The sequence below is a fragment of the Hibiscus syriacus genome, unplaced genomic scaffold (genome assembly GCF_006381635.1).
Source record: "Hibiscus syriacus cultivar Baekdansim isolate YM2019G1 unplaced genomic scaffold, ASM638163v2 tig00116971_pilon, whole genome shotgun sequence".
Classification (NCBI taxonomy): domain Eukaryota; kingdom Viridiplantae; phylum Streptophyta; class Magnoliopsida; order Malvales; family Malvaceae; genus Hibiscus; species Hibiscus syriacus.
The window spans coordinates 7,839,061-7,851,201 of NW_024063495.1; the positions used below are offsets into that span (position 1 = coordinate 7,839,061).

General features: G+C 37.7%; 1 protein-coding gene and 1 pseudogene across 1 annotated transcript; both read right to left on the bottom strand.

Moving 5' to 3' along the window:
• Window positions 1–2,653: 2,653 nt before the first annotated feature.
• On the bottom strand, window positions 2,654–6,187 carry LOC120191896 (annotated as a pseudogene).
• Window positions 6,188–9,631: 3,444 nt separating this feature from the next.
• On the bottom strand, window positions 9,632–12,116 carry LOC120191969 (pyruvate decarboxylase 2-like). The gene is made up of 6 exons (XM_039194824.1): window positions 11,443–12,116; window positions 11,190–11,353; window positions 10,446–11,096; window positions 10,247–10,364; window positions 9,972–10,160; window positions 9,632–9,897 (listed from the first exon to the last, which is right to left on the bottom strand). The coding sequence occupies exons 1-6, from the start codon at window positions 11,965–11,967 to the stop codon at window positions 9,727–9,729; spliced, it is 1,818 nt and encodes a 605-aa protein (XP_039050755.1). The 5' UTR covers window positions 11,968–12,116; the 3' UTR covers window positions 9,632–9,726.
• Window positions 12,117–12,141: the final 25 nt, after the last annotated feature.

Genomic DNA, 12,141 nt, shown 5'->3' on the forward strand with positions numbered 1-12,141 from the left:
TATCATCAAGTTAAATATGGAAAATCTTAAACTTACCTCGTTGTGTAGAGTATGAACCTCATTCTGCAACGATACTACCATCTCACGTAGAGCGGCAACCTCACCACGTAAAGTAGACACCTCCACACGCCATGCACCATCGTTATCGCGTAGAGTACCGATCTCCTCACGCAAGGCATTGACCTCATCACGTAACTCCCTTGACTCATCCCGTGGAGGTGGAGAACAGGGAGATAGAAGTCGTGGCATCTTTGTCGGTCGCCTATCATGAGGTGATGGTGGAGAAGAGGCTTGATGATGTGACGGGATAGGTGATGGCTCTCGTTGTAGAGGTGTATAGTCAGGTCGATCAGGTGATGGCTCTGGGTGAGGTGATGGCTCTCGAAGTGGAGGAAGTGGAGGTTGCTCATCATTCGTGCCATCAAGAAAACGCTGACTAGCTTGCCACCAATCAGTGGCAAGCTCAGCCTCCGTGGGTGTCAGTCTCATTAATGGAATGTTGGCCTCCTAAAAATATAAAAACTCAAACAAAGTTAAACGTCTACTATTAATAACTTGTTTATATATGATAGTATTTGTGATAACTTACATTATTTACTGTCGCATATGGTATTAAGTCTTCCCAATCCAACAGACGTTTCCTCTTCCAGGAAATAGCCCTGGGAATATCATTTGAAGTTTTTATTGCATATGTCTTCATGGCGGGAAAGGCCTCGATATCCAAATCTACAAACAATTGCGGTCATCAAAGGCAGACGACAACTTAGTCAGGTAGCTTTCCATATATACGAACCCCACGGAAACAGATTCCATGCATTTAGGTCCTCTACCAATAATATTAGCTCCTGAGGAATAGGTTGTCTGGCCTCTCTGCCTAAAAAGCCGGCATACAAAATAGTATAAGGCATACTACGGACAACATCGACATCATTCATCCGAGTAAAATCATCTTTCTTATTAAACAATTTCTTCATGTCGTCGACATGTAAGTTCGGCTTTCATCTTTCTTATTAAACAATTTCTTCATGTCGTCGACATGTAAGTTCGGCTTCTCTATTGACTCATCAGGAAAAACCCTGGATAACCATGATGGGCGGGGTGATATGACGAGTGTACCGGCCTACATCATCGTGTCCGAATCGTAGACCAGTGATTAAGCAGAACTCCTTCCTCCCAAAACAAGTATACGCCGGTGGAAAATGAAACCATATCTCTCCTCACCACGTTGTATACTGTCGGGTAGATCGCTAGTCATGGTCTGAAGCCACAAATGGGTCAAATTAGCATCTCCACCTGGATGCTGTACTCTCAGCCATGGCCCGAAGCAGGTTTCCTCAAACAATTTTCTTGTGCAGGTGAAAGCTTCGAAGCAATTGTAGTGGCTAGGCTAACTTTATTCCTTAATGTCAATGAAGCCGAAAAAAATTTCTACAAAAACAATAACATACCAAGTTAGATATACCAAAAACTACAATGTCAAGATATACCAAAAACAATAAACATAAATAGTAGTTTATTCTTGAAACTAAAATTTGCAACACTGTTTTGTCTTTGGTTGAAATGAAATCGCAACGAGATAATGAGAATCGCAACGCGGAAATGACTATCGCAACGAGAGAATCGCAACGCGAAATGAAAATCGCAACGCGAAATGAAAATCGCAATGCGATTTTGGTTTCGCGTTGCGATTTTTATTTCGCGTTGCGATAGTTATTTCCGCGTTGCGATTTTCATTCTCGAAACTATTCTTCTTCTGCATTACTTCAACCAAAAGACAAAACAAAGACAAATACTAACTTCACAGGCTAAACAGTTTAGCAGTATTGGCAGCAATCGAATGAATTTAATAAGAAATCTAAGTGAAATGGTTAATCTATTATTGAAATTACCAGTAAACTTATCATCAATCTCAATATGAAAAACCTAAATAATGCAAAAATTTCAAAATAAAAATAAAACAAACTAACCCTCGGAGGTTGATTTTCCATTTCTGAATGATTGTGAGGGATTTTTGACTGTGAATGGTTGTGAGGGATTTCGCCGGCGATGGGGAAAGAAATCTTCGGAGATGGGGACGGATTTCGCCGTAGAGAGTGAGAGATGAAGATGGGACTGAGTGTTGTGATTTTAGGTTTGAGGTTATGAGTTGCCATTACTGTGGACGGTTCAGTTTCCGATTTATTAAGAAAAAATTCGTGTTTGGAATTTGAAAAAAAAATACGCGTTAATACGAATGGCGCTATGTAAATCGCATTGCGATAGTAAGATTCGCATTGCGATTTACGTATTCGTATTGCGATTTTCCTAATTCGCATTGCGAATTATGAAAATCGCAACGCGAATACGTAAATCGCAATGCGAATTAGGAAAATTGCATTGCGATAGTCAGTATCGCATTGCGATTTTCCAAATTCGCATTGCGATTTACTTATTCGCATTGCGAATTGGGAAAATCGCAACGCGAAACTGGAAAATCGCATTGCGATAGTCATAATCGCGTTGCGAATCTAGAAACTGATTTGCGATAATGGAGATCGCGTTGCGAATTAGCGATCGCATTGCGATTTTGTTGGTCATTTTGGCAAATCCGGAAAAAGTTGGTTAAAATCGTATATTATATGGGATTTTTGGTCACTGAGATTATTTTCTCTTTCTTTTATACATACAAATAAATAAAAAAAGGGCCTAAGGATAAAAGGGAGAGGTTGAAGAAGGAAAAGATAAAGATGAGGAATCATGGCAGGTACAACTTAGATCATGGATTGCCTTCTTCCGGGTTATGTCAAGTTTGGAGCAAAACACGCAATATCTCCCGCGATATTCTTCGATCTTCTCCTTGCTCTCCGTATCTTTTCCATCACTTTCTGTGTTGTCTTCAAGATTTTCATCTGTATCAACCTTCCTATGATCTGGGCGTGTGCAAGTCCAACCCACCTTTGGAAGCATTACTCTAAGGAATTTGTCAATATTATCATCGACCAATTTACTTGCTGTCTTCCAAAATATCAAGGGTGCAACAAATAGAGCTGCTCCTACACCAAACCCCACTCCAATGAATATGAATTGCCAATCAAATCCATCTGTTTCTTGTGCTGTATGGGGTGCTGGTGAAGGTTCATTCGCACAGTCTGTATTCAGAGGAAGCCCACACAATCCTGGATTATTCTCAAATGAAGCTTCTGAAAACGTTTGAATCTGGGTGCCTTTTGGGATCCATCCCACTAACTTATTGTTGGAGACATTAAGAAATGAAAAGAAAATTGAGTTCTGCTAGCTGGATAGGGATCTCGCCATGTAAATTGTTACTTGAGAGGTCTAGAGACTCCAGCTGAGATAGGTTTCCCAAAGATGATGGCATCAACCCTGTGAGAGCATTATGTGAAAAGTTAAGGACATAAAGTGCTTTGAAAGTTCCAATCACTTCTGGTATCGGCCCTTGGAAGTTGTTGCACGAAATGTCAATGGAGGTAAACACAGTTAGGATCTTAAGCAACTCCAGCTCTAAACCTTTCATGGTAACTGTTATTGCATCCTGATAATAAAATGGTCTGAACTTTAGAACCTCAAAACGGAGATGGTTAAGCTCTGATAGAGTTTCATCTTCAACAACTTGCATGGCCTTCCAGGTCAACAAGCATGTTTCATGCAGTGTACCACTGAAACTGTTTGAAGATAAGTCCACAATCTGAAGCATAGGCCAGGGAGCCTTCTCTGAACAATGCATTTTCCCATTAAATCTATTGGCTCGTAAAACAAGGACACGCAATCTAGTTATATTCTTCAAATGGCATGGGAATGTATCATTAACCTGATTGTTTCCAAGGTCTAAAACCTCCAGTTTTTTGCAGTTGACCAAGGATTTTGGAACCTTTCCTTGCAGTAAATTCCGATTGAGATCTAGAGTTTGTAGGCTGCAGTTTACTGGAAATGTGTCAGGGATGTTGCCGCAAAGATTGTTTCGCCTTAGATTCAGTACTCCAACAAACACACTCATCTGAATCAGGCATTCAGGAATTTGACCGCTCAGGGAATTATTAGACAGATCAAGTACTCGAAGATATGAACCTTTGCATATCGACCTTGGGATACCTCCCTGTAAGTTATTACCTGAGAGAGAGAAGAAATAGGCAAACTGGAGGAAGTCACCAATATCAGGTGGCAAAATAGAGCTGAAATTGTTTCTTGAGTAATCCAGATAGGAGACATGTGGTGAAATATGGTCTATTTGCCCTTGGAGCTGGTTGCCATGAAGGTCGACAACAATTAGTGAAGATGTAATATTCTGCAGAGGTCTTTCAAATTTTGTAAGGAAATTCTGAGAAAGATTTAAGTAATCAAGGCTTCTAAATTCCCAAACCCAACTGGGTATTTCCCCTGAAATCTGGTTTTTTGAAAGGTCTAAATGGTTTAACCTGAGTTGAGTTTTCAAGAAACCAGGGAATTGTTTCAAGTTGCAGGAAGCCAACTTCAATGTGGTAATGTTGGGAAAGGAAGACACGGCAGAATCAGTAGAGGTTGCATCAATGAACAAGTTGTTATATGACAGATCAAGACTGGAAAGATTCCTCAACTTTTGAATGTCATTCCATTGTATGTACCCACTGAAGTTGTTCGAAGACATTGTCAGGATCTTAAGACCTTGAAGCTCAAAAACAGACATTGGAAATTGTCCTTGTAGCTTGTTGCTACTTAAATCAAGGGTATCAAGCAGAAAAGTAGTCTCACCATGGAGGTCACCGAGGCTGCCATTGAATAGGTTTTGGGAAAGAAATATTTTCTGCAGTGATGGAATCCCAAACAAAGTAGGTGGTATGTTTCCGCTTAATGTGTTGTTTTGTAAGTCAATGCTTACTAGATTAGAAAGGGCTGACCAGTCTGTGGAATGAATTGATCCATTTAACTGATTAGAACCAAGGTTTATATGCGTAAGATTTCTTGACCATGAGAAGGATGGCAAAGGACCAAAAAAGTTGTTGTTAGAAAAATCCAGATAGACGAGTCGAGTAAGGTTCCTCACTGTTTTCGGTATTGTTCCACTGAAATTGCAACTTGCAAGCTCTATTCTTGTCAATTGCCCAAGGTTACCAATAGATTCTGGTAGTTTCCCCCCAAACTTTGTGTCACTAAGTCTCAATGTCTGAAGAGAAGCATTCAGAGGAAACTCTTGAAACGAACCTTCTAGTAACTCGTTCTTCGACAAGTCAAGAATCTGCAGTGTAGGTATCTGGAGAACTTCTTCCGGGAGTCTTCCACTCAAACCAGCGGTACTAAGACGAAGGGATGTCAAATTTGAGAATGCAGCAAAGAACTGAGGAACTGAAGCAGACAAATTGTTGTTGTCGAGTCGAATTACAGAGAGCGATCGAAGCTTGGAAAGTGAAGAATCTATAGGTCCTGACAGAAAACAGTTGGACATGCTCAACACTTGCAGATCGGTAAGGGATGATACGGTCTGGCACCATTCATTTCCCCTTGCTGTAATATTCACCCCATCAAGATGAAGGAATTGAAGTTTTGTAAGATTTCGAACAAGCATCTCTAGGTTCGGCTTCTCAAGTTTCAATGATCTTCCAAGAAGTGAACTCACAGATAAATCGAGACAAACCAACTTTGTCATGCTCGAAATCGCAGCTGGAATCTGCCCCGTGAAGCCTGCATTTGACAAATTGAGGAAACTCAAATTCTCCAACTTGTCAAACGCAGAAGGAAAAGCATGCACGAGTTTGTTGTAAGACAAATCGAGTTGCCGAAGATGTTGTAAACAGAAAAGACTACTCGAATCGTTCATTACACCAGAAATTGATTGATTGCTCAAGTCAAGACGGATAACCAGGCCAGCAGCATCACATGCTACACCATCCCAGGAACAGCAATCCGTAGTTTGATCCCACGTGGCTAGCTTTCCTGAAGAAGTTGAATTAGAATTGAAGGTGTTTTTCAACTCGAGTAACAACCGTCCCTGATCGCTACGACATTGGCCCGAAACCGAAACTGCATGTATGCTAAAGAAAGCTGCAACTAGATATGAATTGAAGAAAATACATGAAAACGGTGAAATCCTCATTTGTAACAGTTAGGAGGGATATCCATACAACTAATACTAACAACATAAGACTGGGAATAGGTGGAGGAATGCATAAGCTTGTAGCATATCCTACATCCTTTTTGGCAACCCAAAAATGAAGAATGGAAGAGGAGATGCCAAGAAACAAGGGTCTAAGAGTGTTTTGTGTGCAGTTGTTGATAGAAAACGCGTGTTGCTTGCCAGTTTTTGTCGGCTATTATTTATGTGAGAGTCAGACGTTTGTGGTGAACGAGGATTGAGGACAAGGGCAGCATCTTGGTTTTGAAGTTTCAAACTTTTGGAAAAATTAAAAACAAAGGGAAGACTTGATTGGGGAATTGATGCAAAGCTGGCCCTTTAATTAATAGAATCGGACCAGCCAACCACATTTAGACTTTTACTCATTTTTTCCCCCTTCCCTTCCTCCGTTTCTTCAAGCCATTTATGATATGAATGCAATGTTTTCACTAGGGAGGTAAAAAACTGACTTCATCCCTAAAACTGACTCAAATCGTTTTGAATTAGAATTATTTATGATTTAAGGTGGTGATAATATGAAATTAATTCGAGTCTGGACTGGTGTTGACCTAAAACTGATTTAGACCTAGTTATTTTGGATATGAACCTGACTTGAACTTGAATTGAACTTGATAATGTGAGAAACGAACTCGATAATGTGAGAATTGAACTCGACCTGTATCTGATCTGATATAAATTCGAACCTGAAATTAACCTGGTAAATAATTAATATTATTCAACTTGTTATCAATCAAACCTATTATGAATTTGACATGTAATTGACTCAATCTGTAAATGATATGACTTGTTATTGAACCAATCTAATATTGACCTAATTGGTATTTACCTAACTTGTTATTGGTATTTACCTAATTAGTCGATTGAATAAAAAAATCAGTCAATTAATTTTAGGTTCGATTAGTTAACGGCTAATAATTTTTTCAAATTTCGATTATCGGTTTATTCGGTTCAATATCGATTAATTAACCAAAATAACTGAAATATTAAATATTTAATATATTATATATTATTTATATATTACTTAGCTTTAGGTAGGGGTGAGCAAAACTCGACTCGACTCGAAAAATCGATTTTTTTTTTTCAATTTCGATTAATTCGAGCCAATTGGAATTATCAATTCGATTTTCGAGTTCGAGTAGAGTTGAAATTTTAAAATTTTGAGTTACTTGAAAAACCAAAAAATTGACTAAGTATTTTGACGGTTTTACTATTTAGTCGCTGATTTCACTATTCCTTCAATTTCTCCTTATTTTAAGTCAATTTTTTTACCCAATTTGAACCATATGCTCCTAAATCATTGTAGAATACATATGTACTTTCAATTTCTCTTTTTGATAACAAATTTTATATCTTTCAATTTAGTCCCTCAATTTTTCATAATTTCATTGTTTCTTCAATTCATCATGTATTTTAATTTCGTTTTTCATCAAATTTGAACCACATGCTCATATGCCTCTATAGAATACCTATATAACTTCAATTATTATTATTTTACTAAAAATGGACTTTTTTATTTAATCCCTTAACTTTGCATTTTACTCAATTTGATCTTTTGATTGTAATTGTTTGCAAATTCTTTCTTCCCATCAATTCCTTGACTCCTTTATACTCTCATCAATATTTTTACCCTTTAAAATACTATTAAAAAACATTATAATGTGAATATATTTTATAATTTGATCTTATGAATATATTTTATAACTTATGATTATATTTGATATATTAAAAAATATTATAATGTGAAAAGAATATGAAATATATATCTTACATTGTTAGAGAAAGTAGGAAAATTAGAACATCAAATAACTTGACTCGAATAACTTAAACTCGACTCGAAAAAATTTCAAGTTAAGTTCAAGTTATAAAATACGACTTGTCAACTCGAATAACTCAAAAAAATTTTGACTCGACTCGATTGAATGCTCACCCCTAATTTTAGGAGTGTTTAAACTTCAATTTTTATTGAATTAACCGAGAATATTAAATATATAATTTATATAATATTTATAAATTTCGGTTAACTTGATTAACCGACCGAAATAATCAAACTTTGTTCGGTTCAATTAAAAAAATTTAAAAAAATTCGATTCAATAAGCGATTAAAAAGAAAAAAAATTCGATTAATAAATTTTAGATAATATCAATTAACCGAATCGTCCAATTGAACACCACAATAGAAAACGATCAAAACAGGACCCATGTAGGTTTCTGGAAGACTATTTACACCACAAGTGGCCACTTTTAGGTCTTTTGCAATTGCTGAACAACCGACAACTGTCGTTTGTCTGAATACGATTGTTTTGGGACACATTCTATTCATAGGACACTGAGCTTTTCGATCTTTCCATATGATCCACGTAAATCTGTTAAGGAAGAACAAAAATCTGCTAATGAAGATAAGTCATGAACTCATGATCCTCTTTGCCTTTCATAGCTTAAAAATATCTATCAGAAATTTCAGTAGGCAGTTTAAGCAGTCCTACGTTACTTATACCATATTGCATTTTCGTCTCTCAACTAGTCCTTTGTATCAAATTATTAGGGTTAAACTATACAAATAATAACCTTTTGTTGAGTAATTAATTATTAAAAATTATAAAATAATTTCCGATTATAAGTACTATTTTATTAAATCTCTCTATTATTAAAATTTATAAGATAATCATATGACTATTTATATATTCTAAACTCGTCTTTTTTATTATAAAATTATTATGAAATTGATGACTATTTGAACTAAATGTTAACATATTATTTATAATATCATAAAATAATATTTTAATCATGTCTAGTGAGACCACCATCACTTTCAACACTTACTTTATAATATAGTATTTTAAACACTTACTCAACCCTATAATATAAACGAAAAATTAATTCTCAAAATGCAACTTAAATTTTAATCACATTAACATTCATTTCAAACGGTTGTCAATATTTTTAACAAAAAAATACGTCTAAATATATAAATAATTAAGTGATTATTTTATAATTTATAATAGTTATAAGCCTCAAACAAAGTAAGAGACCATTTTATAACTCCATAGTTAATGGAGCATTTTATTTAAAGGCCCTATGGGAAACGATCACGTGCGGCGTCTTAATATACGATTAAAATAAAGCGTTATCGATTTTATTATTGTTTTAAATAATAAAATCGATAAAAAATGACCGAAAACATCATTATTTTAACCAGTTATAATTACCTAAATAGGTAAACACGAAAAAAAATCCGATAAAAATGGTATTTATGATAAAACACTACCTAAATATCATTTTTTAACTGAATTTTTTTTACCGCGTTTACCTATATAGGTAATTATAACGATCAAAATAATGATATTTTCAGTCATTTTTTATATGTTTTATTATTTAAAATAATAACAAAATCGATAACGTCTTATTTTAGTCGTATACTAAGACACCGCACCACATAACTGCCCAATACAAATAGAAATGAAACCAGGCTATAAACACAAATATCAACAACTATCCGCAGCATATTTTTCAAATGATTAAAAAAAGAAGAGCAGATTTTTAATTCATAACTCATACTAGAAATTCACATGAACTTGAAAAGGTTAAAGCATGAAACATCCCATGTCGAAGGCAGCGAAAAGAGTTTACTGAGGATTTGGGGGCCTGCTATTAGCATCAGAGACCCTAGATCCCCACTCCAGCAGCTCTTTGCTAGTATCGTCCTTGTGAACTATCACCTCAATGAAGCATAAGCAGTCCTTCTTGGCTCCTGTTGCCGTCTCAATTGCTTCAATGAGCTCTTCCTCACAAAATACCTATAACAATAACAAATTCTTAGTATTAATTCGATTTGAGCAAAGCGATGTATGAAGTTTGGACTTCGACTCACCTTGGATGTCCAGCACTTGCCTTCACCGTTATGAATTGCATCAACCAGGGCAGTGTAGTTCCAGTTCTTGATCACATTGTATGGTCCATCATGAATCTCAACTTCAATGGTGTAGCCACCATTGTTGATGAGGAAGATAATGGTCTTCTGCCCACATCGCAGCATTGTGGACACATCTTGTGCGGTCACCTATACAACATTGTAAGCATGTGAATCAACTTCAAAGGTGTTTTTCCCCCCACGCAACTGGCAAAAAAAAAAATGACAGTACGTACCTGGAAACTACCATCGCCAATGCAAGCAATGACGCGTTTCTCTGGAACGGCCTGTGCATATCCAAGAGTGGCACCAACTGACCACCCAATTGATCCATACTGCATTTGGAATTCATACCTGCCAAAAAAACATTGAATTCAATATCAAATCCCATTTCGAGTTTTTTGTTCATATTCTAAGTTGAGGACTAATACTCACCCACACCCTGTAGGCAACTTCAGCTTTTGACAATTAAACCAAGAATCCCCGGTTTCAGCTATGACAGCGGATTCACCGGAAAGCATCTTCTGTATATGCTGAAACAGAACATTTACCCTCAGAGGCTCTTTAGGTGCTGCTTTCAGGGGATGTCCCTCTGGGACAAAAATCCTATGGTAATTCTCATAAGCAGTATTATTGTGCTTGAGCCTCTTAGCAAGCTCTCTAAGGAAATCTTTCATCAAAACACAACCAAATGCAGGCCCATTACCGATCACTACCCGTTCAGGCTGCACAATAATTGCCTTCTCTTTCTTAAGAAGTAGAGAGTACCCGACCGAGCTGTAATCGTTATAAATAGGTCCGGCAAATAAGTAAGCGTCAGCGGATTCAACGATCTCGGCACAAAAGGCGGTACTCACAGCGCCCCAATATGTCCCGATGAAATGAGGATGTTGCTCGGGGACAAGCCCTTTAGCCGATGGCATCACCGCCACGGCATAACCGCTAGCATCGGCCAACTCAACAAAAGCCTCACATGCCTTTGCAACACGCAGCTTCGGTCCACCTACTATAACCGGTTTCACCGCCTTGTTCAAGAACTCTGCAGCCGCCTCCACCGCCGCATCTAATCCCATCTTATTACTTAATCTACATCCATTACGGAAAATAAAATTAATCGACGTGAAAACAAATCGCTAAACAATCTTGGAGTAACTTGGAAAGAGAAGAAAAACAAATTACTTTGGAGAGAGTGAAAACGGAACAGGCTCGCGGCTAAAAGTGGGGTGTGGAATTGCAGGCAAATTACAGCTGATGCTGATATAAACAGGCTTGCTTTCTTTCAAAGCAGTTGAAATAGCTGTGTCGATCAATTCATGAGCATCCTCCAAGTTATTCACCACAGCCTAGTAAAAAAAGAAAGAACACTTGTTTATGATCAAACTAAAAACTACAAAAAAAAAAAACAGGGGAAGGGAAGAAGAAAGAACAGTACCTGATAGCAAGTAACAGTCTGGAAACATCTAAGCTCTTGACTAAAATCAGGCAAGCCAATAGTATGGTGAAGAATCCGGTTCGTTCCATAGTCATTGGAGTTGGGTCCACCAACGATGCAAATAAGCGGTAGATTCTCACTATAAGCACCGGCGATGGCGTTCAAGACGCTGAGCCCACCAACGGTGAACGTCACAACGCAAGCGCCGACGCCACGTGATCTAGCGTAACCGTCAGCTGCGTACCCAGCGTTGAGCTCGTTGCAGCAGCCGACTAAGTTAAGCCCTGGCTCGGCAATCAAATGGTCAAGCAAAGTCAAATTGAAATCCCCGGGAACGGAGAAAACATCTTTCACCCCGATCTGAACGAGCCGCCTAGCTAAGTGACGGCCCAGAGTGGCTTCAGAGCCGTTGACGACGGTGAGAGAAACGGAACTTTGGATGGTGGAAACGTTGCCGTTTGGTGGACTGCAAACGTCGTTGGAACTTGGTTTGCAACTGTCAACTGATCCGAGGTTGGTATCCATTTTTCAAAGAAATTTATAAAAAGGAGAAAGAGTAAATTGGGAAGATCGTTTGTTTGTGGAGTGGGAAATGGTGGCGGTGGAATTTTTAAGGAAGAGAGAGCCGAGTGGAAAATAATACCGGGGGCGGTTTTTCTGCTGAGGCAGGCCGGGATTCGGTTTCGGCTTTCTATGGAT

What these genes read in the sequence shown, in the direction of transcription:
- LOC120191969 (XM_039194824.1), bottom strand. Translation starts at nt 11,967, where the DNA reads ATGGATACCAACCTCGGATCAGTTGACAGTTGCAAACCAAGTTCCAAC. An exon ending in TTGGCGATGGTAGTTTCCAG is followed by an intron (nt 10,161 to 10,246) that starts GTACGTACTGTC and finishes AATGTTGTATAG; the next exon opens with GTGACCGCACAAGATGTGTC. An exon ending in GCAAGTGCTGGACATCCAAG is followed by an intron (nt 9,898 to 9,971) that starts GTGAGTCGAAGT and finishes TTATTGTTATAG; the next exon opens with GTATTTTGTGAGGAAGAGCT.